The sequence below is a fragment of the Bubalus kerabau genome, chromosome 17, assembly GCF_029407905.1.
Source record: "Bubalus kerabau isolate K-KA32 ecotype Philippines breed swamp buffalo chromosome 17, PCC_UOA_SB_1v2, whole genome shotgun sequence".
Taxonomy (NCBI): Eukaryota; Metazoa; Chordata; class Mammalia; order Artiodactyla; family Bovidae; genus Bubalus; species Bubalus kerabau.
In genome coordinates this window covers 21,764,201-21,791,768 of record NC_073640.1, presented here as the reverse complement: position 1 = coordinate 21,791,768, position 27,568 = coordinate 21,764,201, and the positions used below count along the sequence as shown (strand labels likewise).

At 40.1% G+C, this 27,568-nt stretch overlaps 1 protein-coding gene and 2 non-coding genes across 10 annotated transcripts in view; all 3 read right to left on the bottom strand.

The window, feature by feature from the left end:
• Window positions 1-364: 364 nt before the first annotated feature.
• The window catches only part of TENT4B (terminal nucleotidyltransferase 4B), a 72,780-nt gene continuing 45,576 nt past the window's right edge, over window positions 365-27,568 (bottom strand). For 2 of the 8 annotated variants that reach the window (XM_055554316.1, XM_055554313.1), the window contains 11 exons: window positions 19,768-19,891; window positions 17,354-17,400; window positions 15,805-15,925; window positions 14,611-14,718; window positions 12,375-12,503; window positions 11,361-11,574; window positions 9,587-9,713; window positions 9,376-9,479; window positions 9,085-9,272; window positions 7,202-7,366; window positions 3,431-6,078 (listed from right to left, as the gene is read on the bottom strand). In XM_055554316.1, coding sequence (XP_055410291.1) covers window positions 5,902-6,078; window positions 7,202-7,366; window positions 9,085-9,272; window positions 9,376-9,479; window positions 9,587-9,713; window positions 11,361-11,574; window positions 12,375-12,503; window positions 14,611-14,718; window positions 15,805-15,925; window positions 17,354-17,400; window positions 19,768-19,891 — 1,504 coding nt within the window. In that variant the 3' untranslated portion in view covers window positions 3,431-5,901. Of the gene's footprint in view, window positions 739-3,430; window positions 6,079-7,201; window positions 7,367-9,084; window positions 9,273-9,375; window positions 9,480-9,586; window positions 9,714-11,360; window positions 11,575-12,374; window positions 12,504-14,610; window positions 14,719-15,804; window positions 15,926-17,353; window positions 17,401-19,767; window positions 19,892-27,568 lie in introns of those variants that run through there. The other 6 variants (XM_055554314.1, XM_055554319.1, XM_055554318.1 and 3 more) reach the window with 6 other exon arrangements.
• Window positions 22,413-22,482, bottom strand: LOC129632621 (small nucleolar RNA U2-30). Its single transcript, XR_008704611.1, has one exon. It is a non-coding gene; the product is annotated as a small nucleolar RNA U2-30 (small nucleolar RNA).
• LOC129632623 (small nucleolar RNA U2-19) lies at window positions 22,616-22,697 on the bottom strand. The gene has a single exon (XR_008704613.1). It is a non-coding gene; the product is annotated as a small nucleolar RNA U2-19 (small nucleolar RNA).

Here is a 27,568-nt window from a genome sequence, read left to right as displayed (position 1 = left end):
ATAGCCCGCCAGGCTCCGCTGTCCATGGGATTTTTCAGGCAAGAATATTGGAGTGGGCTGCCATTTCCTCCTCCAGGGGATCTTCCCGACCCAGGGGTTGAAACTACATCTCCTGCATTGCAGGTGGATTCTTTACCTGCTGAGCCTTTGGAGAAGCTAGGACATGGGCAGGAGGGAAAAAGAAAAGCATCTTCAAGCTTCTTCCACTCCTCTGCTGGCATTAAAAAAAATGAAAACCCACGGAAATACTATCTGTACATATACAAGACAACCTCTTAGCAATGCAAACTGGGCTGTCCTTAGAATTACAAGGTAAGTTTTTACAGTAACTATTCAAGTCTTACATAAAGGCTCATACCAGAGGTTTTGAAGATAAATCAAAGCACAAAGCCTTTATTGAATTGCAGATTGTGAATAATAAACCCAATGGTAAGCACTGGGGGCAGATGTGTGTAGAAATGCAATTTATAAAATTTTTAAGGCAAACAATTCACATCTTTGAAGAAGTTGTCGTTAGCTTAAAAAAGAAAAAAGCTTCCAGATGTGCAATTCACTCATAGCATTGGTAACTGGTGCCCAGTGATAAGACCTCAGGAAATGTCGAGATTTCATAAATCATTTGTATCAAATCTCATTTTCTGGTAAATTCCTTAGTGCCTCTGCAGCGGTAACTAGACAAGATGATTCAAACCTCCAGCACCTCACAGGAATCCTCATTTCTTAACACAGAAGGCAATGCTAATCAAAGAAGGAAATAAATAAAAGGTTATTAAAAACAAACATAGGTTCATCAAACTGCTAAATACATGTTTCTATGTATATTCCACTAAAAAAGGTTTATCTCAATAGTCCTTCACATGTCATACCCAGAAACTACACTAGCTGCCACCTAACTGCTCATCTTGAACACCATGTTGACAAGATGGTGCTTTTTAGTCCTGAGTATAGTGTGCAGACTCTGATATTTATAACAAGTCTTTGAAATGTTTCATAATTACAGGACTTTCAAAAGACTTTAAAAAAAAAAAAAAATGACTTTGGAGATTTCAACATGTAAAAACCAGAGTGAGGTGATCTTAAATTTTAAGAGAGATTATGTTTAGGGACAAAGAAACATACAACATAAACTGCAACCAAATATAAAAGTAGTATGAAATGATTTAGAAACAGCTATGAATTGCACAGAACCCAAGTGGAAAGGTGAAGATAAACTGAAACTCAAAGAATGTGGCTGATAACCACAAATCGCATTCTCTTTAGAAGGTATGGTGGACTAATCCATGAGACAAGGACTGAATTTCACCTAGTACTGGCTTTAGAGCGTGCTTCTCCTGGGCCTCTTTCATCTCCCCTCCCACACACCCCAGCAGTGGGTAAGGACCAGCTTGTTTCATAATCTCTTGTTACCAAAAGCATCTTTAAGAGAAAACAACACTCCTAACAAATTCTCCCAGAGTGCTTCTGTGGTGCAGACCTTCCCTGTAATCAGGACACGGAGAAGCTGCTGCAATGAAGCCACGACTGTGTGGAACCAAAAGGACTTAAATTAAAACGCAAAACATAAGATGATGTGCGAGTACCAATCAACATGTTTGCTGAAATACACGGAATAAGAGAACACCTGATTTCCCTGTCAGCATCTGTTCCTACTGACATGGCTAACATTTCTCTCAGAAAATCCAGGAAGCACCTCACATTTTCAGTCGTCAAAGAGGATGCGCTATCTCTGTTGCTCTGGTTCAACTGTGTTCTAAAGTGTTACCTCCTTCAGGCGAGCAGACTGTGGACTGGGCTAAACTTAAACTTAGTAAGGCACACACTCAAGTAGAAAACGTAAAGCCTCAGGAAAAACTCGGGGGGAAAAAAAAAAACCCAACCTGACACAAGTAAAACAAACATTAGCAGAATAGCAGTTTATTAGCCAAAAATTCTCCTTAAAGTAAGTATTTCACTCTGGATAGCCAACAGATCAGCAGCCTTTCCAAGGAGCTGCTCACATGTATCTCTGCTCTCACTTCAGTACCACATCATTCTCTACACACTTCACCAGATGAACTACGTCACTGATGACCATCAGGATACACCGTAACTACGAAATATAACTTGCCCACTCAGGTTTAACAGTCATTTATTGAATACGCTGCTCACAAAATACCATATGAGAATGTGGCTTTCCACTAACTCAAACAGTTAATGAGAGTAAGAACTGATGGATAAGCATACACTCTTCTGATTATTCATTTTGACATTTAAATACTTATCACAGCAAAACTGGGGATATCTCTTTTTATACTTTACCATTTAATGTTTGAAAAGTTAACTGACAAGCAACTAATTTCCTATCAACGATCTAGAGTTAGTGACTGAAACACTTAAGAAATTAACAGCATGTGGTAACTGAAGGAACTGACTGGTTTCAAGCTTCAGATCAATATTAAAATTGGGAAGGTATGCCACGAACAATAAAAACATCAGCAAAACTTATTAACAATACCCTATGATGGTGATTCCCAGGGATTTCTACAGAGCAACCCAAGAAATTACATCCTCGTCACGAGAGGTCTTTGCAATGAATACATGTCCAGCAATACAGTCCTGTAGCTCAGAGCCGTCATACTCTCTTGTGACTCACCTACAGCTCAGAGTCCCTAAACACTAGTCCATAGGTTAAGGGAAATACAGTGTACACATACCATAACATGGGGAAGGGAATGAAAAGAAAACACATGGAGATATGAGACTCCAGCAGAAAAAAAAAAAAAGAGTATTAACATGCTCTCCCTACCACACGTTGCTCTGTGAAGACTTTATCCAGGAATATGTGGAGCCAAAGCAGATAACCTAAATATTTAAATGAGAGGCTCAAAATCCAAGTAAAACACTCAAATCAGAACGAACATATAATATGGTCAACTGTTAAAGACTGGAAGGCAACTCCATGTAAAACCAGCAGACCCCACAGGTCAAAGCTAGATTTGCAAGCCATGCGCAGCATCTCCAAACAAATCAAAGACACTAAAAACTGGGCTCCTTCAGAAGAAAAAAAAATGCATTTACCCTTATCATCAAAGCATAACCACTCAGACTTTGCGCTGACGGACACCTCTTTGACACATCAGCGCCTCTAAAAACCAGTATTGATAAGCTTATTATGACTTTTTAAGGAGTTTCCACACCAGCCAGGTACACATACGTGGCCGCCAGAGAAATGTCACCACAGTAAGGCAGGATTTGTGAGGTCCCTCTCCACAAGTACTAGCACAGGAAGGTTATGACCCATGGATACGGATGGACTGTAGTATCTAAATGGCACGTTTCCGACATAGTCACAAAACCTTTAGAGAAAGTATTTAAACTCAAAAAATAAAAAAAGACAGGAGTCAAATACAAAGATGAAATGTACAAAACAAATGAGCAGGCAAACTAAAAGTTCTTGAAAGTATTTTACTTCAGGTTGAAAAATGAACAGCTTCCACACTGTTCATTGCAAGATACACAGTATTCACGAATACAATGCTGGTCATTTGAGGAAATGTACACACCTCAATTTCTCCTTCATGCTTTTCTTTTAGAAAGATACTGTTTACCAAAAAGAAACGTCAGCAGTACAGGAAAAACTATTTTCCCAATAAATTTACGAAAACCTAAGATTCCCAATGGAATCAAGATTATCTTCCCGCTACCACCACCTTAATATAATCACATGCTTATTGAAACACTAATATCTGCACCCTAAAAGTACATTTACTTTCAACAATGACGGTGATTCTTGAAAACAAAACAAAACAAAACCTCAGTGTGGTAAATGTAACATGGGTCTCTGCAAGTATTAAGTGTCTGAAATAGGCAGCTAATACTGGATTTAATATTGTTTTATAAATAATTGTTCCCTTAGCAGTAAACAAAAGTCTACACATTCACAATAATCCTAGAAAATAAATACTGTGATTATGCACAATATGTTATGACAAACTAGTTTCAAAAAAACAAAAGCTCAACATCTTGATAAAAATTCTGATCAGAATAAAATGTGACTCTAAAATTTCAAACATTGTCAAAATAACATCACAGTTAAAATCATCCACGCTTTACACAAGTATTATGAATTTCCAGTTTTGGAACACATTTTTCCATTGTGAATTAAAATACGAACATATTGAAAACTGTTAATTTCAGTGATGACATCAGTTTTGGTCTTATTTTAGCATTATTTTCTTTATAAAAAGTTGCACTAAGTGTCCATTAACGGTCTGGTTGGTCTTCATTATTTCATAAATGTATATAAAAGAAATTCCTAAAAGCCAATAATAGTACTTTATATGTATATATATATATATATATATATAAAAGAATCTCATCTCAGAAATGGCTGTAATTAACAGAGCCACAGACACTGATGCTAAACTTAAGAGCGTTCACCTTGAAAGAAAGAATTTTCAGAAATACCACTTACATTCTATTAAGTATTTCCAACTGAGTTTCAAACTCAACACGTGATGAATAACAGAATGATACATCTCATTTGCACTCAAAACTGACCACAACCAAAATTTACAGTATGATTGAAACAAGCCAATGTTTAAAAAAGTTTTAATTAAAGATAACAATTCCATGAAAGGAGAGGATAAAGAATGGGATGACAAGAAGTATTTGGTCTTAATAAGGCAATACAAAATAGATCCATTATCAAAGACCATTTAATTTTTAAAGATCAACAATACCAAAAGCATAAAGTGGAGTTTAAGAAAATAGTTTTTTATAAGTATGATTTAATTAAAGCTGTTTACAGTTATTCTCTCCCACAGTAGTTAAGCATGAATTTAAAAAAGAATAAGAGATGAGAAAAACAAGCACACGCAGCACACAGGGTTAGAGGAGCCAGCATGCAAAGTCTGTGGAACTCTAGGTCTCACCGCAACAGGAATGGGACCAGATGCGGGTGGCCTTTTTTTTTTTCCCTATTAGGAAGAAGAAAAAAAAAAAAGACTGCAAAGGAAACAAACACGAAGTCATGTAACTGCCCACTGCCCAAGACGACAGCACTATAGAAAACAGTTGCAAGTTAATTCCTAGAGATGACTAGAGATTTTTCAGTGTTTACACAAAAGTACATAGTACATTTTTTTTTCTTTTTTTACAAAATAAAATAAACGTCATTTGCCACCATAACCTTTTCTTTAGAGGAAAATTTTTGCAGCAGGTCACGAGGGTTCTATTAAGTCATTTCAATGCTGAGGAAATGAATTTGAGTAATAGAAGTAATCACTTCCCTATAGATGGATGTTAAGATGACAATTCAGATTATTTTTCAAACTAATCCTGAGAAAAATCTGTTTACAATTTAAACAGTAATGTTATGTAAAAAGTATTAACAAATCCACTATTACAAATATCAATTTCCTATATGGTCATCTATATATACACACAATAAAATGGTAAATATATGCAAAAATATTAAAAAAAAAAAAACATGCACAGATCACTTTCCCCTTTGAAATTTGGACTTCCTATATGATACCTGTGTTTTCCTTCCCCACCCCATCCTCTGAAATTTTCTTGTGTCTATCACCCTACCCACACTGAATACTATCCCCTATAACTCTGCATAAAGCCAATGAGAAACAGATTTATTTTACATTCAAGCTTTAAATCTTAAAATGACCCTGTTATAGCATATGACTTATCAAATGAGCAGCCTTTTTTTCCCCCTTTTTTGCTTGCTTTTTGTTTTTGCAGTTATCAGTCTTCATGATCCATTTCGTGGCGAGCTGGGAAAAAACGCAGTTGCTAAATCAACGTCTGAACAGGGTAAGGCTCCCGAATGTCTCCCAGGAGTCCCTATCCAACTGTCCTGCGCGTGAGATCATTGCACACAGAAGACAGTCCGTCGCACGACGCCGACTATCTACAAAGGTCTGAGAGGGGGGCGTCCCTCTTGTGTTTCCTCTTTTTGCCATGGTAATACTGATTATTTGATTTCCCTTGATGTTGTTTGTTTGTCATCAAGGAACCATGGCTTGTTTGGGTTGTACCTTGGAAGCCTTTGCTGGAAGAACGAAAGAGCCTTGTTGATCCGTGCTGCAGAGAAGGAAAGCGGTCAGAAAGACATCAGTATTGCGATTCAACACAGTGCTTGTAAGACCTCCCTTGGGAGTTTTCATAATTAGGAACACACTGACTTATCTAATAGGCAGAAAACCATGCTAAGGGGTTAACTCTCTGGGGCTTACATAATTTTTTAATGGAAATATGAAAAAACCTAAGACCACTTCTTAACAGAGTACATGGAATTTAAGTTTTTCTTAAGGAACCTATCGATCAATACATCACATAATAGATGGCATTACTGGAAGCAGCTGTTAGTTAGATATGCAGATGTGTTGCCAGGTCAGGGGTCACCACGGCTAGCCACTCTTTTCGGCTATCACGCGTCACTTCAATGGCCATTTCTAAATGAGTCTGTGCTTGGTGCACATGCACACATGTGTAAAGCTGTACAGATAAAGTGGGTTCTGTGAGTTAAGTTGGACATGTGGTGACGGACTTAACGGTCAATCTCTACTGTCAAGGGGCCGTCCCCAGGGTCCCTGATGTACTGGAGAGGGCGTGATGGCCTTAGGCCGGAGTCCAGTATGAAATGGCTTCTTCCCCTCATGTTGATTCATTACTCAAGATGAATAAAATTTTAGGCACCTAAAAAGCTTACAAGAGTGTCTCTGTGGCCTTTTTAAGTCAAAGCTAAAGCTAATCAGCTGACCATGGCTGACTGCATCTGGGTATTGAATTTTAAAATAAAAAAGGATATGTTCTTCTCAGATTGTGCAACATGGCAGGGAGGTCATGCCAAAATTTCATGTGAGTTTACTTCAAGTACAACTGAAACTTTTTATAACTCGAAGCAAATATTTGTATGCTGTATATCTGTAGTAAGGTGTTGGCTAGACCAGACATCTTATAAAGAAGCACCAGTTGCTAGATTTCCACAAAGGTTTATGTTACATGGGATAATCGGGACACCCTGTTACTAGAAGCACTGTCGTGCTGTGGAACCTCTTAGAATAAAATACATTTGTTCTTTAACCTAGGGCTTTCTTCAAAGCCATAATGTGTGTGTATACACACGTGTACATGTATATGCATGTACAAAACTCTAGATATTCCACACTCAACACTGACAATTAAAAACACAAGCTGCACACACCTGGGACTTGTTGGTGCTGTTGGGTGTGTTAGTGGTCTGGGTGCTCTGCATCTTCCCGCCTGTCTGAGAGGACTCCAAGGACACGTCCTGCGACCCTACCCGGTTCCCAGTGGACGGACGGCAGAGCAGCTGTTTCGGGGTTTTGCATGGTGTCGCGTCGGAATCCTAACACAAGTCACGTGAGTTATAACGTGACAAGTAATGATTTAGACGTTCAACATTACGAAAGGAAAACAACTTCAGCTAAGCACTCTCTGGACTAAGTCTGAACATCTGTGAGTTAAAGGAAGCACACTGAGGAATTTATAAAATTAACTGCCTAAGTTCTCCTCCGAAGGTTTAAAGTGGCTTATTTTATCAGAGAGTTTCTGTTCATTGTTAAATCCACTGACCACGCCTGACCCTGTTAATCGGCCTTGAAGGAGCTCCCAGAGGTCCAAGCTTATCTGCATTCTTATTTACAGAAAAGGAACCATGGTATAGCGGAGCGAGCATGGTGAAGAGTGAGCGCCTACGTCCAGTGCCTGAGTCAATGTCTTCAACCAAATACACAACAATCACTTCACAAGATTCACTCTCTGAGAGTGATGACAACTCAATGCTCCCTCCAAAAAAACATGCCGAGTGGACCGGACTTCCCAGAGATGCCGGGCTGAGCCCCACCCGTCTGTGGGCTGCCTGGGCCGTGACTGCTCCTCTCCCCAGGTCTACCCTGGCCCTCGCACTCTGCCCAGCAGCTCAGAGACACACACTCTCAGTCCCTAGAGCTCCCTCTCATGGCGTCTCTGCTTCTGCCCCTGTGTCTGTGATAGCCAGCTCAGCACTCTGTCCTCCACGGCTCTACTCTGGGAACCAGAACAGCACACAAGCAGATTCCACATGTGAGGATTTATGACTCCATGATGATAAATGGTCGTCAACAGCAAAAACTGTCTTTTTCACATTGAGATTATTTTTTGTCATGTATACTTATAAAAGTCAATAAAGGCCATTTTAGATTTCAATTTTAAACAAACTCAAAAGTAACTATGATGAGGATAAGTAATGTAGGTAGGTATAACTGATACTAGAAAATTCTATGAGGATAAGAAAGAAAGTAGATTAGGGGTTTCCAGGGCATGGGGGAGAGAAGAAATTAGGGGCTACTAAAAGGTTTCTTTTGGGGTGATGGAAATGTCCTGGAATTAGATAGTGGTGAGGGCTATACAATACTATAAATATCACCCCCCCCCCCAAAAAGCCACTTAAATTGTACATTTACAAATGGTGATTGAGGGAGTATATATATCCCACTTTCATAAAATTTTGAAGGACAAAACTAATTGATGGTATTAGAAAAATCGTTAACAGTGGTTACCTCTGACGGTAAGATTGGGGATTGACTAGAAAACATCTGGAAAGATGTTAATAGTCAACATCTTATTAGGATTTTGGGTTACACATGTGTATGCATTTGTTAAATGTATAATTAAGATTTCCTTACATGTTAATTTTATATACAGAGAAAAAACAACAAACATTGAACTGTGGATAATGACAAGCACAGGAGAGTACTTTGTAGGAAGTATCCTAACATCTGTGAAACTTTGAAATGTGGTAAAGAATAAGATGAATTAATAAATGAATGGATAGCTCTGTGTAAGCCAGTATAATGTTGACAGAGTCTAGTGGTAGTGTATATGGATGTTCACTAAAATTCTTTCCATTTCTGTTGTATGCTTGAAAATTTTAACACAATGTTGAGAAAAAGTACAATCATTAAAGTTATTAAAATTTCTGAGGAACAAATAAGAAAATGAGTTAGCCATGGCTCTCTAGATAGAATTATCCCAGCAACAGAACCCCTAGGGGCTAGGTGTAGAAAACTATGTCTTCATACTTACAACATCACTAGAGCTGGACTGTGTGGCTGAAGAGGAAGACACTGGACCTGATGAAGAGTTTGAAGAGTGTTTACTAATAGATTCCGAAGTTTTACTTCTACATTTTCCAAGGGCTTCATTTTCTTCAGATAGATTATTATTACATTTATCTAACTGCTGAGTATCTACTATCAAGGTAACACCATTTCCTGAAAGAGTGGCAAAAGATTGGAAAACGTTTCTTCCCATTAAGCACACATAACACAGAAAAGCCTCTAATACTCAGTCAATTGATCAATGAAAAACTCTTACCGTTGCATGAAGGCTCGGGCCTATTCTGCAAGCCCCACTGCTTTGATATCCAATCTCTATATGTGGCAACTTCATCCGTTACTCTAATTATTCTACCTAATATGCTGCAAGTGTTAAAAAAAAAAAAAAAAAGAACGAAGGTACATTAATTTGAAGATAAGAGGTCGCAAACAATTTTGACCCAATGGGCTGATTTTAGTGAAACTTTTACCTCTCTGTCTCGTTGTTGGGATAGTACTTTGCTATTGGTGATACAGCATGACTCAGGACAACATAGGCATAATCAAAGGCCTGTTTCACCTGCATGGCCCCATATGAACTCCTTCCAACATCATTACCTTCAAAAGAAATATATACATAACATATTAAAATTTACTGTGGCTTAATATGAACTAAAAGTTCACGAGCCCTCTTCTGGGAGAGCAAGGGCAACCGCTGTCCTCAGAATATGAGCTGCTACAGCTCCTCAGCTTGGCCCCACAGCTCCTCAGGCTCTAAACGTGTAGATCATACATAAATATGTCATTATGGCATATAAACTGCCTAAATGTCTTCTGGCCCAACAGGGACTAGCCCTTACACAGTTATGAAAATAAAAGAAGCAACTGCCTATCTTCTCCTAAGAGTGAAACAAAAACAAAACTAAATTAGAAATACCTATTTTTTTGCTTGTTAGCTTTATAAACCTCTCCTGCACTACATAATGAGCTCCTAAAAGGCAAGGACCATTTTACTAAACAAATCCTTTGTGTCTTTTACGTAGAGTTGGCTTTCAAAGAACATTTACTCAATGAATAAACTATTACTGTTTATAAGATGGTTTATTCAGCCAGAAAAGGGCTCCTAGGAAACTATTCTATCTTTTAACTTCTTTTCCTTACTTATTTTCAAAGTCAATATGTGCATGCGTGCTAAGTCACTTCAGTCGTGTCTGACTCTTTGCAACCCTGTGGACTGTAACCCTTTAGGCTCCCCTGTCCACAGGATTTTCCAGGCAAGAATACTGGAGTGGGTTGTCATGCCCTTTTCCAGGGGATCTTCCTGACCCAGGGATCGAACCTGGGTCTCATAAGTCTCCTGCATTGGCAGGTGGGTTCTTTACCACTAGCGCCACACTGGAAGCCTCTCTCTCTCTATATATAAAAAATATATATATATATATATATATATATATATTATATATGTATGTATATTCAAAGTCAACACATTAAAGCAAATGACTAAAAGCATTTCTACTGACGTCCAATGATGCAGAATCTATATATTTTACAATTATACCAGGAAAAAATGTTGTCCAGAAAAATCAGAATACAAGCAAGCAACATAGAGCTTCATGAATGCAGAGGAGGAATTAATTTTCCACTCACCTTCAAGCCAACATAAAGCTGGAAAAAGCACACTATGCAAAATTAAAGAAGGAAGAAGGGTCCAAAAGGAAAATAAACTGTCTCTTGGTACCCTCTCTCTCAAGAACTCTGAAACATATAGTGTGTCTCAGAATCCTCACCTCTATCCCTGGCTGACAACTGGTTAGAATCAGGAGCAGTGAGGACTAAAGAGAGAAGAACTTAAAATGGCTATCTAACTGGAGACGCACAAACCCACCCACAGAGCTAATACCTGTTCTCCTTTGCTTTTAAGAGTCAAATAAATTTTACCCCCAACCCCACTCATTTGCAAGCACACAACGTGTTTTTCTGGTTGTGTGTGTTTATGTTCATGTGTTTGCTTATAAAATATCTTGAGGAAAAATGAATGACTACAATTACAAATTAATCCTTAATTTTTCATCTGAAGAGAGTTTAAAGTACAATATAATGACTAAGCCTTTTTTGGACTGAGCTGGGTGGCTTGCAGGATCTTTGTTTCTCAACCAGCGACTGAACCTGTTCAGCAGTGAAAGCTCAAAGTCCTAACCACTGGACCTCCAGGGAATTCCCAATGCCCTCTTCTTGAATGTCCATAAATTTACCTAAATTCAATACCTGGTTGTAAAGGATCTTCGATATAAAGCATGGATGGCCTGTAGCCATCTAGCATATTTTTCTGTACTTCATCTTTGGCCACATAGGAACCACCATCCTTTATCCGGATGCCAGTCTTTAAATAATTGAAGTGTCGTCCATATAATTCAAAAAATTCTATTAAGAGAACACCATAGTTTGTATTGGGGATGCAAGCATCTTCCCTGGGATGTAACTAAAACGAGAAGAAAAAAAAAATTACATTGGATTTTCTCTGAATTCAAGGTGAGGACAGTAAATGACATTCTAACTTCTATAAACAGTATTATTATAATTTTGGTTTCACAGAGCAGCCAACAGATAATAGAGTTAGAGCAGACTAATTGTAACAGTACTTTTGTTATAGACAACCGAAAGCGCCATGGGCGCGGGTGGAACCCAAGGGTGTAGGTGGAGCCCACGGGTGTGGGGGATAATTTACGAGGCTGGATTTCACAGCTGCCCAGGATGTTGAGAGAGTCGGCTTGGCCCAACATCAAGGAAGTCATTCTGACTCACCAGCAGAGTCGGGCAGTTGGCAACACTGCTGTACCACATGAATACAGTCACTGATGATATGAAGACTTCCAACACATCTTACCCAGACAGCGAGTCTCAACTGAGTTGAGACTCAATTGTAAGTCTCCACTTAGAATAGTAACTGCTTAGAAAGACATTCTTATTTTTGGCATTTATGTTACTATGTACACCTATGGAAACTGCACCATATTTTTTGTGTTAAAATTTGTAGTGAAAAGTCTCAAAAATATTAGAACACATGAGATTAAAAAAAATTCTTTCCTTGGGATTTTAAAATATTTAATTGCTAAATTATAAAAAAGGTACCTGGTTTAAAGGGTTTAAAGGGAAAAGTTGTCAGTAACCAAGGGAAGTATTCAATTAGAGCTTGAGTAGAATTTTTTTCCAAAATGATTCCCAGCTGATTTATTTAACAAAAAATGTTTAGTGAACACTAGCAGGGTATAACTTACTTACCTGAAGGAAACTTACTGCCATTAAAAAGAGACTATAAGAACCAATTCCACCAGTAAATACTTCATTAAGGTCCCTCTGTAATAAGAACTGTTTCAATACTAAAACCAAGTATGGCAATACAGGATATTTCTGGAAAAGAAAATTACATTTTCAATGAATTCCTACATCAGTAATAGCTGGAACATTAATAGCATAAATGGTCTCTCAGTATAAACTGGTCCTTACATGACAAACTTTGGTGGAGATATATATTTACGCACTTTAAAAACAAACTATAAAAAAGTAAGCTCTAAGTAACTGAGGATTGTGTCCTCACATCTAAAACCCCAAACACAGAGAGCTCCCCAGCATTCACTACAGGACAGAACACAAGCAATACCTATCGTGTGACACTCATTTTATGATTTACTGAGCAAGTCTCAATTGTAAATAGATAAAAGAAACGGTAGGGGACGACGGCTCAACTCTCAAAGCAGTCAATCCGTGGGATTTTAAAGAACCACTTCTGTAAGTAAAACGGCACAGGCAGACCAGGCCCTCCAGGTGATCCTGCGGAACCCAGAGCAGGTCACCCTGCCTGCGGTCCTCCGCGAGGGCAGGAGAACACGCAGCCCCACCTTCCGTGCCCTACAAGGAAGGGCGCGCACACCCGCGGGGGCAGAGGAGGACAGCCTGAGCCCATCTTTCACTCAAGCTCCTTCTCAGTAAGTCCTCTCCGCAAGTCGGGCCCCCGGGGTAGGGACGCCGAGAACAAAGCCGGCAACACACGTGGAGAAAGGAGCCTTAAGGAAGCCACTGCCTGAGGACGGCAGAATTACTCGCGATCGCCATTCTTTTCTTGACGCTTACAGTGCACATGCACCGCTTCCTTAAGGAAAAAAAGCGTTTATACTTTTGCAAATCATGTCAAAGTAAGCGAGCGTGAGTAACAACAAAAGTATGGAGAAATAAACATTTTTAAACACTATGGTTGAACTCAGAAATAGATATAGTCTCTTTAAAGAACAATTAGGCAAACTGCCAACAGAATTTTCTCTGCATATATCCTCTGACCCAGAAATTCCATTTCCAGGGATCTTCTTACAAACAATTTATTAGTGTAAAGAAAGATGCAGATGTGGAAGATGTTCACCAAGCACTTTTTGTAAGAGCAGAAGACACTGGGAGCAACACGGGAAGAGCTGCCTGCACAAGGCATGGCCCATCCTGACGAGGGTGGCCAATGAGAAGACTCAAGAAACTCTTGACTGCGGACACAAAAATCCTCCGAAATAGCAAGTTTTAAAAAAAAAGTCCGACATCATATATATGGTGTGCTATTTCTTTGGTGAAAAATCTCAAGAAGAGGATAAACAAAGAAAATAAGTTGATGAAGGCAAATCCTATGTAGCTGATCTAAGCATACAAGGTAAACTCACTTTTTCCTACCCTTTTATAATAGGTTTTTTTTTTTAATTATGTGTATTATTCTCAATTTTTTAAAAAGTTTCTTTTCTGGTAAAAAGAAAATTTACACACACCCAGTATCTCCAAAAGAATGGGATTAAGGATATTTTCTTTTTCTGCACATTTACATGAGAATATAATGTTTATCACATGAGAGTTATAATTTTTTCTTACATAAAAAGAAAAAGGTGAACTCGAAGAACTGCCAAAGAAAAAAATCAAATGGAGAGAAAAGATATTTTATTTAAGCCAAAGCAGTGCAGTTTTAGTTTAGGGAGAAAAAAGCCAATGTGTCCAGCTGAAGACGGTGTTGATAAACTGTGCACTCTCTGGGAAGAAAACAGAACAAGCAGAAACAGACTTAAATCACTCCAAGATAAGGGAAAGACATCTGCAGGACCTACCGCACAGGTGACTCGGGGATTAAGACCTAGAAAAGGCTCCTAGAGAGGGTCGTAATCGGAACTCCTGCGAGACTGAAAGCAGACAGGAGTGAACTGCGTGGCATGACTCAGCACGAATTTCCCTAAGAGGAAGGATCTAGGGCAGAGAAGTTCTTCAAAGGCTTCCTCAATCCTTAAGTCTTACCTGAGGCCACACTATAAATTACTGATTATGACAAGCAGATTCAAGGAAAGTAAAAACCACCGCACAGAAAAGAAGCATTTGTCAGCAATACACATATAAAAATAGTTTAGGGAAGTATACCAAAACGTCACCACAACAGAGTTTCAAAACATAACTCCATTTTCTAATAGTTTCATTGAATAAACACTATAAATTCTCTGACCTTGGTAAAATCTTTGATGAGGTCAGCTGCTCTGACGCCATTCTGTACATTAAAGCTGATATCAACTTTCACTTCGGTAAAAGAATCTGTTAATTTAATAATAGGTACCTAGAAAGAAAAGAAAGGTAAATTTTAAATACGTCAGACAAGTTAAATGACAAGTCGGAGGACGAAAGGTTACCAGAGCTGAGATCCTGACCTTCTCAGGAAGACTTTAAACACTGAGTATTCTGAACACGCCATACCAGAGTACACTTGGCTGTCTAGATATCTTATGTTGCATATTTAGCATTTAAACTCATGCAGCGTGTTCTGGAATTTCTACTGATTGAGAGTTTTGAAACAAAGTAACAAAAACTTTTCTCGACATTAATTTACTTTGGAGAACAGTTTCCAACACAAGAAGATCAAGAATTATGAATGTCGGTCCACAGCACCAAACTGTTTTCAATAAGAAAACTGCTAGATTCTTAAGTCATACACACAAGTCACTGGCATTTTTGGTCAGTTTTGCAAATAGCCCAAAAAACAACCAGACAAGAGAACTTAAAATGTAATAATTATTCTCAAATGAAAAATGATGGAATGGTTTATATGAAGTATGAGGAATTCTTTTAAAAAAAGAACAAAAGCTCTTCTTCTACCATGCATTAGAAAACTCAGACCAGCAAACTTGATATACAGAACTAGATTTCCAAATTAATAGTTTTTAATAAAGAAACTACCCATTTTGTGCTGATAAAACCTGACATGCAAATATCCAAACCTCTAAAATAGACATATTTATTTCCAAAATGAGCTTCCATGAAAATTCTTAATGTTAGCTCCATTAGTTAAAATGACTTATCTACAAAATTTCAATTAATACAATTCTTCAAAGATACAAAATATGATAGAAGAATATCTGTGTAACTAAAACTTTATTAGATATCCATATTTTTACTTACACTTTTTATATTAAAAAATCTATGTAGTATTATATGATAAAATAGAGTAAAATTTTTGAAAGAAATGGATAACCAGAACAATTCATTTGTCTCACAAATGCAACTGTTTATGTGCAAGCACTGGGATCATGAACAGAAGGAATCATTCAGTCACAATCCAACTGTGTGCACCAAAATTAAAATTTAATTTTACACGTTCCATGCATAAGTAACTGGAGAGTTTAAGATGAAATGTTAAAGAACTTACAGTTGCTTTGTCCAGAACTTTCACCGAATCTTCATCTGCAACCTTATGCTTCCGAAGAGCTTCCTCCAGGGTCCAGAGGGGTAGGTTTTCCCACTTCCCGAACACCACAAGATCAATGTCACTGAACACAGAGCACAGACAGGAGTTGTTGAAAGAAGCAAGAAACTGTACTCACTTTCACTCCTTCAAGCTACAGCCAGCAAGTTACTGACAGCATGATGAAAACTTATTTCTCACTCTCACACTGCCCAATGAAGACTAAATGTGTCGGTGAGGACTATTTTTCAGAAAGTGGAGGCTGGTGATTTTAACAACCTCCTACTTCTCCTAGTCATGTCTCAGGGTGATTCTGAATGAAGTAAACCCTAAAAAACACCAGTTAATGTTTCCTGTTCATAAAGGCTTCTGGTACTAAAAACCTTAAGACCTTCCAAGTGAAAGAGATTAACTGGTTAATCGTGACTTACATTATCAAGTATAAAAGCAAGACGCAGGCATTCCAGTATATCTAGTATGCCACCATGTGTGTAAGAAAGGAAGAAACACACGTTTCCTTTTACATATAAAGAATCTCTCTGGAAGGATATGCAAGGAGCTGATAACAGCAGCTCCTCCAAGCAGAGAAACTGGGGGACAGAGGTGGGATTCAGACTTTTCATTGTCATTATTTTTGTGCCCTTTTCAAATCTGAACTAGGTTATCACAAAAATTAAATTTTTAGAAAGAATGACTCAGGCTTTGCAGATGCTCAGAACCTAAATAAGGAAAAATATTAAAGAACTCTAAGTTGAATATTTCAGAGCTTTGTAGGCCTAGGACAACAATGGGAAGAATGAAAATTGCTAGGATGCATCCACTTTAACACATTTTAAGTTTGGGTAAAGTAGGCTGAAGCAAACTCAAATGGAAACCATGGCAGATGCCTGTGGTTAATCATACCATACTGGGTACTTGAACGTGTGTTACAGGGTAAATCTCATGGTGGGTACTCTTACCACAATAAAAACAAACGCATGATGAAGTGTTTTTGCTTCATGAAGACCACAGCAGTTTAATTCTTGGAGAACAGGTACTTGATCCTCAATAAGTCTTACCATCCCCTCAAAGCAGCCCCAACACACATACCCTACTCTCATCCCCAGCTGTGGGCCAAGACAGCCCTCATTTGAGAAGACTAAAATAACAAGGGGCCTGAAAAGACCAAGACGTTCCTCAGAGAAGAGTCTATACCCTAAATTTTTGAGTCAGAATATGGTGACAGGAGCTAATATGAGTTCTTAATAAAAAATGAGAGACTTGGCTTCCCTGAGTGTACAGAGCTCTAGAGCATGACCAGGTCATGACCATAATATTACATTAACATCTGTGTTGGTGGGTTATGTTAAGGGCTTGAACAGTTCTCTGTAGTGATAACTCTATTCCAAGGTAACTCAAATAAAATACAAGTAAGTTTTCATAAATCTGTTTTGTTTCTATTCTTACATATTTAACAGTCAAATAAACTCTAGAAAAATGCACAATTCCTTGAAAGCTTCATAAATGTACTAACCTTGTAGGTAAATACAAGCCAGTTTTAAAACTTCCAAATATTTGGACCTGTAATAGAAAAAGTTATATTAAAATATGAGCTATGACAAACCTAGACAGTGTATTAAAAAGCAGAGACATCACTTTGCAGTCAAAGCTACGGTTTTTCCAGTAATTATGTACAGATGTGAGAGCTGGACCATAAACGTGGCTGAGCACCAAAGAATTGATGCTTTCGAACTGTGGTGCTGGAGAAGACTCTTGAAAGACCCCTGGACAGCAAGGAAATCAAATCAGTTAATCCTAAAGGAAATCAACCCTGAATATTCACTGGAAGGACTAATACTGAAGCTGAAGCTACAATACTTTGGCCACCTGACGTGAGAGCCAACTCATTAGAAAAGACTCTGATGCTGGGAAAGACGAGGGCAAGAGGAGAAGGGGGTGATAGAGGATGAGATGGTTGAATGGCATCACCAACTCAATGGATATGAGTTTGAGAAAACTCCAGGAGATAGTGAAGGACAGGGAGGCCTGGCGTGCTGCCGTCCATGGGGGTTGCAGAGTCAGACATGACTTAGCAACTGAACAACAACAAAAAATACCAGATGAAAGGCCAAACCATGGAGACCTGCAGGACTTTGCTACCCTCTACTGGTCACTTTTAGTACTACAAGAGCATTTTTTTCCTACCACCACGCTTTCGGGGAAGCAAGAGTCCATGTCTCACAGAAAGTAGTATTAAGTACACTACTTCTGAAAGTTAGTTTCAATATATAGGTTCAAATATCAAACATGTGGACTTAAACAGAAACCTTTCAAAAGGAATGTTCACTGCTGCTGCTGCCCTAAAAAAATCTAAAGACACAATCCCAAATCCTTAACTTCTGTTCCTCTAGGCAGGAATCTCCTCATAGATTCCTGGATTACGGGCAGCCTGCCTCCGGCACAGGACGAGCGGCAGCCTGCAGGCGGTCTCCACAGAGAACACCAGCACCGTCGCTATAGCGGCATGCTGCGGCACAACACCAGCACACAGCCCATCTCCACCCACAGAGAACAGTGGGAGACACAGGCAGACGTGCACACAAGTAGCTGCCAGGAGGGATGAACCACGAAAAAAGTTCAGCCTGTGAGGTGAGCTGCACCAAGGGACTCAATCACAGCCTCATGTTCTAAAATCGCCCTCATCCGGAGGAGGACTGATTCAGATCAGGGTTTCTCAACTTCAACATTACATCTGGGGCAGGTAGGTCCTTGCTGTGAAGAGCTGTCCTGTGCATCATGTGATGTCTAGCCACCTCCTTGGCCTCTGCTCACTGTGTCAGGGGCACCCCACCAGTCACGATAATCAAACATGGCTCTGACACTGCCAAATGCCTCCCAGGGAGTCAGCAATCTGGACCATGCAGGAGCAGCAACGTGGCACACAGCAGCTGCCCGATAAAATACGAGTGTCGCCCCCTCTTCCCTGTGGGAAGCCCCGGTGGCTCAGTGGTAAAGAATCCACCTGCCAATGCAGGAGACCCATGTTCGACCCCTGGGTCAGGAAGGTCCCCTGGAGGAGGAAATAAATGGCAGCCCACTCTAGTATTCTTGCCTAGAGACTCCCACGTACCGAGGAGCCTCGAGGCCTACAGTCCATGGCGTCACAGAGTCTGACATGACTAAGCATGCTTGCATGCGTTCTTCCCGTAATGTACCTATAATATCTTATTTGAAGCTTTTCTGTTTTGCCAATTGGATCAAAAAAGCTTCCCTGGATTTGCTCTTGCCATCCCATGACACAGTCTAAAGAAAAGTTACATAATACAAAGGAAGGCATTCCAATAAATCACTTCTTTGAATGAACAAAATGTAGAATAAACCCTCAAAGGAGCCCCCCAAGGTGACCATCAATAATAAGAACCACAAACAAGCAGAGGAAATCTTGGGCAAAAGTTTTGTTCACTGGGTGGGGGTTATACTGAGAGACAAGGAGTGATAAGAAAAAGAGAAGGAAACGGCAGTTTCAGGAGAGTAGAGTACACGCCTACATTAGACTATGAAAATGAACTTCAAATGACACAACAAATTTCTACCTGACATCTTCATTCAGCTATAAACAATTATGCAATGTTCATACTGACAGGCTGGAACAAAATAGTAACAGAGTTTTGATACATCACATCCAAATAACCCACTGCTATCAACACAAAGAGGCTTGATTTGTCTTTCTTCTCTTTATACTAATGATTCCTAAATATAGTTTGCCTTTAGTAGTACCACAAAGAAGTAGTCTTAAGTCAGTCATTCAATTCAATGCAAACAATTAGGAAGCCCAAAATTTTATCTAAAGGCTGGAGAAAATGGTTAGTTTTTGAAACTGCATTAGACCACAATTCTACAGATGCACATACACAGGGATACTACCTAAGCACCCAGACAGGTACTCACATCAGCACTGGGCCAGAGCTCCTTAATCACACTCTCGATCCTATTCACCACCTCCATCCGCATCTTCTCCTCCTCTGGTCTTGGAGACATATATTCATAAAAATCACTGATTTCTTCATGTAGACTGAAGAAAAAAAGCAGAGAAGTTAATACGGACAAGGCCAATCTAATGAGAAATCACTATTTTAAATAATCTTACCCAATTAAGTCTTAAAGTCATCTGCAGGTTTTACATTCATAGATTTCTCACCTTAATTTTAATGTTATAATTCACGCTAAGCTAAAATGGGAATGCACAAAATTTAATCAAAATGCAAAAGTAATTAAAAATGAGAAATTCCAAATTCCAAGAAGTCTTACTGGAGTGTACTAGCAGCTCGCACACATTTATTATCTGCCTGTGCAGAATACTTGCTGAGTGCTGGTGATTTCAAAACTTCTTAAATTTCAAGTGAAGGCCTTTATACTCTGCCTTTACACTTCTGATCCAGTAGATATAAACACAAGACAAGCTTCTGGGCAGTGGGGGTGACCCTCCTCCCCCTCTGAAATCCATTCCTCACAGGAGCAAAAAAGCATGTCTTTCATGATGTCTGCTTAGTGAATTAACTGTCAAATGAATAGGTCAGCCAGGGAGTATCAACAAAGACCTAAAAGGAATGGCTGGCAGACAAGGCTCCATAAAGGAGCTAAAAGGACTTGCGGAGACCGAGAGGTAGGAGGCCCCCTCAGGGAGCACCGAGCGGAGGGCACAGCCTGTGGCAGGGGGAGGAGGAGAGGGAGGAGCAGGTCCCGAGAGGAAGGCAGTACTGGACAACAGCAGGCTTTGAGCGACACACGACAAGTTCAGACCTTCCCGGATGGTAACAGGGAACTATTTAAACGATTCTGAAAGGGACCAGGGAAAGACTGACTTCAAAAATGGAGCATTTTAAGATTTTAAGATCTGGCAATGGTGCCAACAACGGGCTGGCAAAGAGACAAGGCTGGATGCACAAAGAATGGCTCATAGATGACTGCGAGTGCAGGGCTGGCTCAAGGTCTGGAGAATGGCGGCAGGAAAGAAATGGGCTCAGAAATGCCACACACACACAGACACAATGGTGGGGCCAGAGGGCAGGACCAGCAACGGGAAGAGAAGAGTGAGGGTGCCTGCAAGGGCTGAGGTCTGAGGTCTGAGGTGCTGCGGGAACGGATGAACAAGGTGAAAGGAAACACTAAGAAGGCTGGCTGGGGAGCTGTGTGCAGTCAATTACTACAGAAGAAAACAAAGAATCAGAACAAATGAAAACCGCATTCCTTAACAAGGCGGTGCAGCTGTGAAGAGCTACCTTTAGGAGGGAAAGTAAGTATTGGTCACTCAGTCCTGTCCAACTCTTTGTGACCCCGAGGACTGTAGCCCGCCAGGCTCCTCTGTCCATGGGATTCTCCAGGCAAGAATACTAGAGTGGGTTGCCATGCCCTTCTGCAGGGGATCTTCCCCGCCCAGGGTCTCCTGAATTGCAGGCAGATTCTTTACTGTCCGAGTCACCAGCAGTTTCCCTCAGTATGAAATGGGAGGAAATCTGCAAAACTTGGGTTGGATGCAGACAAGACGTGAGGCCCAGCTCCAGGTCGCTGGAGGTAATATACCAGACTGAGGATGCTCTGCTGGCTATCTCGGTTTAGCACAGCTGCGATGAACCAGGAAGCCAGGAGAAGGGCACCAGTTAAACAGCAATGGGTGCCAAGCACCAGAGGGGAGCATGCCGGCGGGGGCGGGGGGAGCAGCAGTGGGAGGCAGGGCAGCCTCCAAGTAACAAAATCTAGTAGGAGGGATGTGCCCGCAGCTGCAAGCCCATTCAGGTCCAGAGCAGGTTCAGGATCCGCAGGAAGCTAGAAACACCAGGAGACCCAAAATGGTTGCAAGGAAAGGAAAGAAGACCAAATCTCAACATCCACTGGCTGTTAACAGAATGTGGCATAGTAAACTCTAATCAGTAGTTTCTGCTTCTTCTGATGTTTTCTTTTTCGAGTCAAAACACTTGAGTTCCATACTCAGGCACTGCCTGAGGGCAGCTGTGTTCCTTTTCTGGCCTCAGGGTTCTCAGACACAACCTAGGGAGCAGCAGCCAGGAGCATTTTCAGGCCCTTGGTGTCCAACGGCTGGGCCATTTGGTAAGGAATGACCGATGACAGCGTTGTGCCTGTTCACTGTGGAACAGGAAAACTGGATTTTAAAACTCCAGGAGTTCTGCCGCTAAACCCAGAGACTCCCAGTGCAGTCAAGTCTTCATTGACTTAACTAGGTGCCTTCCAGGTACCCTAGTATCTTCAGACTTCTTTTTTAAGCTTCTCAGCTTTTAATATATTCTCTAAGGTCATCCCCTTTGGTTTGTGATAGACAACAGCTAAAATCATTAGTCATTAGAGAGTTTATGGCTTGCTTTACTCTTCTACATTTTTGGTGGGGATAAGAACCACAAATAAACGAAACAATGGACTTCTTATCTAACTAGATCATTTGCTATGAATTATCAGTTTATTTGTGGTTTGAAAGCATATCACTGTAGAATACTTCCATTGTAACCAATGGGAAAAACCTCCTAAATTTGACTGTTAGCTACCCTACAAAGGCCCACTTACACATTTTTTAAAAAAAATTCTGAGCTCAGATCAAGTGTAGAAACCTTCATAGTTATAAAGGTCTGTAGTAAAACCTTTTAATCATTGCTCAGAACTGATCAGCTTTTCCTACACACACCCTCCCAGCCAGGTCTCACCCACCCATCACTTAAGTCCTCAGTTATCACTTTCACGCACACGCGTGGGCACACACACACACACACCCCTTAAATTACCCTTTGCTTCTCAGAACTATAGAGATCATGCATCAGGTAGACTACGGGGTCTTTTCTGATGCTCAGATTAGGCTATTTTCATCATGGATCCACTTCAGGAAAAGCAGATCTCAGAGAAACTTACACATTTTATAATTCAAATAACAGGCAAAAAGTGTTTAGCCCAACCTCTAGTTAATCTTTAAGTCATATGAAACTAAGTAAGAAGTCATCCTCCAAACACTACTGAATATCTGTGTTCAAGGTATTACAAGGAAAAAAGCTGGTCACACATGATCCTTGCCCTGGGTGGTGTCCATCTAGTGATGGAAACAAATACTCATGATGTGAAGTAGTTCTGTGTGTGTGATACATATATCCCACGATGCTTCCCCACAGGCAGGGTGCAGACGAACAGAAGTGCTTTCCTATGACAGCTTCCGGAAGTGCAAAGAGGTCGCCCTGCAGGGTAGTGAGGTCCTCGTCACCTCAAGTCACTTTCAGATGACCACAAAGCCGCCAAAGGTCTTGTAAGGGATTTCTGAACTCAGCATTATTACAAGGTGGAGAAGATTCTAGAACTCCTGTTTATCACTAGGCTGTCAACTTTCTAATTAGAACACATTAATTTGGAGGAAAGGTATGATAGTTTTATGTGACAAATCGTTGAAACAAGATTACCCTACCACACTTTCAATGGCTAAATTAAAGAGCTCTCTTGGTAACTGTCACACTGCACTTGAAAACGTGAGTTATCTTCAGATATCTTCTGATGTTGATTTCTAACATAATTTCACAGTGATATGAGAACAGACTCTATGATTTCAATACCTCAGACACAGACCATGAAATTTTTGCACATTTCTTATGACCCTGGATATGTTCCAGTGTCTCCAGATTTATAGTCCACGGGAATTTGAACAGAATTTGTGTCCTGCTGTTGTGTGAAAATTGTATAAATCTTAATTATGTTGAATTGGTTCATAGTGCTTTTCAGGTGTACTATATCCTTCTACTTTTCTGTCTATTCATTCTAATAAATTGGGGGAGTTTGGTATTGAAATGCCAACTAAAATATCTATTTATCTACTTCTAAAAATAATTGTAATATATAGTGGAACTATATGTAATTTTTCCCTGTATTTTCCAAGTCTCCTGTAAATGTGTTATCATACTTTCATAATTAAAAAAATAATTACCGGGGGAGGGAGGGAAAGACTACCCTAACACTGTTTGCTGACGCATTCTCCTACTGAGAGACAGCTGGTATGTTAGCAGTTAACAGCTATTAAAAATAAAGCTGTTATGGAAGGAAAAAAATATCCTAAATTTTAATAATCCATGGAACCATCTTCCTATTTAGGAAAATATGATTCTACAGCTTATCTTACCTCTCTTATTACTTTGCCTTTACCATACTGGAAGGAGGGAAAGAGGAGTAAGCGGAAAAAGAAGGGCTGTTAAAACAAAACAACTATTTGAACAGTAAGAACTAGAGAAACCATCTCAGGCCTGCCAGGGTCATCTCCTTACCCAAGCCAAACACAAACATTCTTACCTATCTCATCTATATTTAACCTACTATCTGTAAGATGTTTATTAAAGAACTAAATGAAATCTTGGTACAATCAGGAGATAAACTTCCAATGAAAATTTTAAGATAATTTTGAGGGGCTCTTTCCCCATGGACCGCATAATTTGACTGGCATGGTACAACGTATATCCAGGTGCTTTAAAAATCCTAAAGGAACTGAGTCCCATTTCTGGAGTGCCTACTACATGCCTGGCACACTTTTGAGTGACATGATGACCTAATAAAGGCTGGAAACTGGAGAAAGTGTGCAAGTTTGCTTTCACACATTAATTATGCCTCTGGTATCAACTACTCAGAGAAAACATCAGTTTCTTCCACTTCTGGGTTAAAACTTGGTATTAGTTAAATTAGCAAACACTGCTGTGTGGTACACACCCAACCGTACAGTTTCTCATCTTAGAATTACAAAACACAGCTCTCCTGTGATCAGAATTCCTGAGTGACAGAAACACAGTGCCCTCTATTAGGATATCAATGTCTTCTTAAAAGATAAAGTGAGCAGCAAAGTGCACCCACTTCCTGCGTTTAAAGGAAAAGTATATAAAAGCAATATGATAAAATAAGTGCCTCTATATAACTGGAGAGGATGCCCCAACCCAAAATTTTTAGAAAATGAGAATCAAAATTAATTTGCTGGGGTAAAACTTAAACTCAAAAATTAATGATAACACAAAAGTTTAATGGAACAAAGAAGAAATGTCAAAAAAAAAATAGCTTCTGTACCCACAGATAATTTAGGTCATAAAGACATGAAAAAATCACTTTTGCTCTGAGAAGAGTTCCCCCAGAGGAGATATGCTAGCCTTTCTAAACAGTCTTCAAAGGCTCAACTTCTCTGGCTATAAAAGGGAAGAACTGCTTCACACCTTTTCAGCTGGGCAACCCAGGGTGAGGTGTGAGTCTCTTAGCAGCGCCTGCAACTTCAGAACCAAAATCAACATGGCAGCCTCCCTGATACCGCCAGGCCAAGGCGGGCAGATGACCCACTGCTGGCCCCTCTGCTCAACACTGCCCCCTGCAGTTCACCCAAAATCTGTTTGGGGCTAACACTGCTTCCTGGGGGACACCTGCCCGGCTTGCAATGTGCCTGAGGACAGGGTCACACCAAGGTCAAGCCATTCAGTTCCATAACTGAAGTCCTCATTAACTGTAAACTCAGACCTATATGAAGGCACATGGCATGTGTTAGCCGCTCAGTCGTGTCCGACTCTTTGTGATCCCACAGACTGTAGCCCGCTGGGCTCCTCTGTCCATGGGATTCTCCAGGCAAGGAGTGGGTTGCCGTCTCCTTCTCCAGGGGATCTTCCCAACCCAGGGATTGAATCCGGGTCTCCTGCCTTGCAGGCAGATTCTTTACCATCTGAGTCCCCAGGGAACTGACCAAGTCTATTCAGTTACTGTCAATAACAAGATACTCCTCCCCTGAAAAATTTTAAGATTAATAATAAACAATTCTGACAAGGACATATGGAAAAGGCATTCACATGCTGCATGTAAAAATGTAAATCACTACAATCTAAGAGGTTGTTGTATAAGTGATAAATAATATTTATATAAATAATCTTTAAAATCCCCCATCTTTCATTAAAATCAGGATCTGGAAGAGTATTTGCATGTCCACGTTTACTGCAGCATTATTTCCAGTAGCCAAGATACGGAAACAACCCAAAAATACACTGACAGATGAACAGTCAAAGGAAACAATAGGATGACATATTAGCCTTAAAAAGGAAATCTTGCCATGTGAAACACCAACAAACCTAAGAGGACATTATGCTAAGTGAAATAAGTCAATCAGATAAAGACAAATACTGTGTGATTCCACTTACACACTCTAAAAACGGCCAAACTCACAGAAGCAGAGAATAGAATGATGGATGCCCGGGGCTGGAGTGAGGTGGGGAATGGGGAGTTGTTCAACGGATATAGTTTCAGTTGAACAGGATGAATCAGGTCCTAGAGATATACTGTATAACAGTGTCTACAGTTAACAATACTGGGTTGTGCACTTAAAAATCTGTTCAGATCAGATCAGTCGCTCAGTCGTGTCCGACTCTTTGCGACCCCATGAATCGCAGCACACCAGGCCTCCCTGTCCATCACCAACTCCCAGAGTTCACTCAGACTCACATCCATCGAGTCAGTGATGCCATCCAGCCATCTCATCCTCTGTTGTCCCCTTCTCCTCTTGACCCCAATCCCTCCCAGAATCAGAGTCTTTTCCAATGAGTCAACTCTTCGAATGAAGTAGCCAAAGTACTGGAGTTTCAGCTTTAGCACCATTCCTTCCAAAGAAATCCCAAGGCAGATCTCCTTCAGAATGGACTGGTTGGATCTCCTTGCAGTCCAAGGGACTCTCAAGAGTCTTCTCCAACACCACAGTTCAAAAGCATCAATTCTTCGGCGCTCAGCCTTCTTCACAGTCCAACTCTCACATCCATACATGACCACTGGAAAAACCATAGCCTTGACTAGATGAACCTTTGTTGGCAAAGTAACGTCTCCGCTTTTGACTATGCTATCTAGGTTGGTCATAAAATCTGTTAGGAGGGTAGATTTCAGGGTATTCTTACCACAAGCAAGTGAGGGGACACAAGGAACTTTTGGAGCTATTGGGTATATCTACTGCATGGATGGATGCGTGCATGTTCAGTCATGTCTTACTCTTTGCAACCCCATGGACTGTAGCCTGCCAGTCTCCTCTGTCCCTGGGATTTTCCAGGCAAGAACACTGGAGTGAGTTGCCATTTCCTCCTACCAGGGAATCTTCCCAACCCAGGTATCAAACCCATGTCTCCTGCATTGCAGATGGATTCTTCACCACTGTACCACCTGGGAAGCCCAAATATCTACTCCCTTGGATATATCACCACCCTGGTTTCATGGGAGTAAACATACATCCAAACTCATCAATTTGAATATCTGCATTAAGTATGTGCAGCTTTTTGCAAAGCTGTTTAAAAACAAATCCCCCTTTTTTAATCCTCCAAGAATATTTCCATAAGGGAACAAGGATATTCGCCACAGCATGATTTGGAATACTAAATAATTTAGAAACAGCCTCAATGTCCATCAGTGGGGTCCAATTACATAATCATAGGAGAACTCATTGACCTTCCCTTGAATTATAGCCAATAATCCATTAAAAAGAATGGAGAAGAGCTGTTTGATTTGACAGAGAAAGACCTAAGGTTTGTTATGTTTAAAAGAAAGGATCCCTTTCATGTACATTAAAAAAGACACACACATACGCAAACACACAAGAGAAAGTCACAACACGTTTCTATTTGCATTACAAGTTTTCTGGAAGGAGAACCATTATCAGTGATCACCTTAGGGACAGGGCATGGTGGGAGAGTTAGGGAGACCTTTAGTTTTTTATTTCATA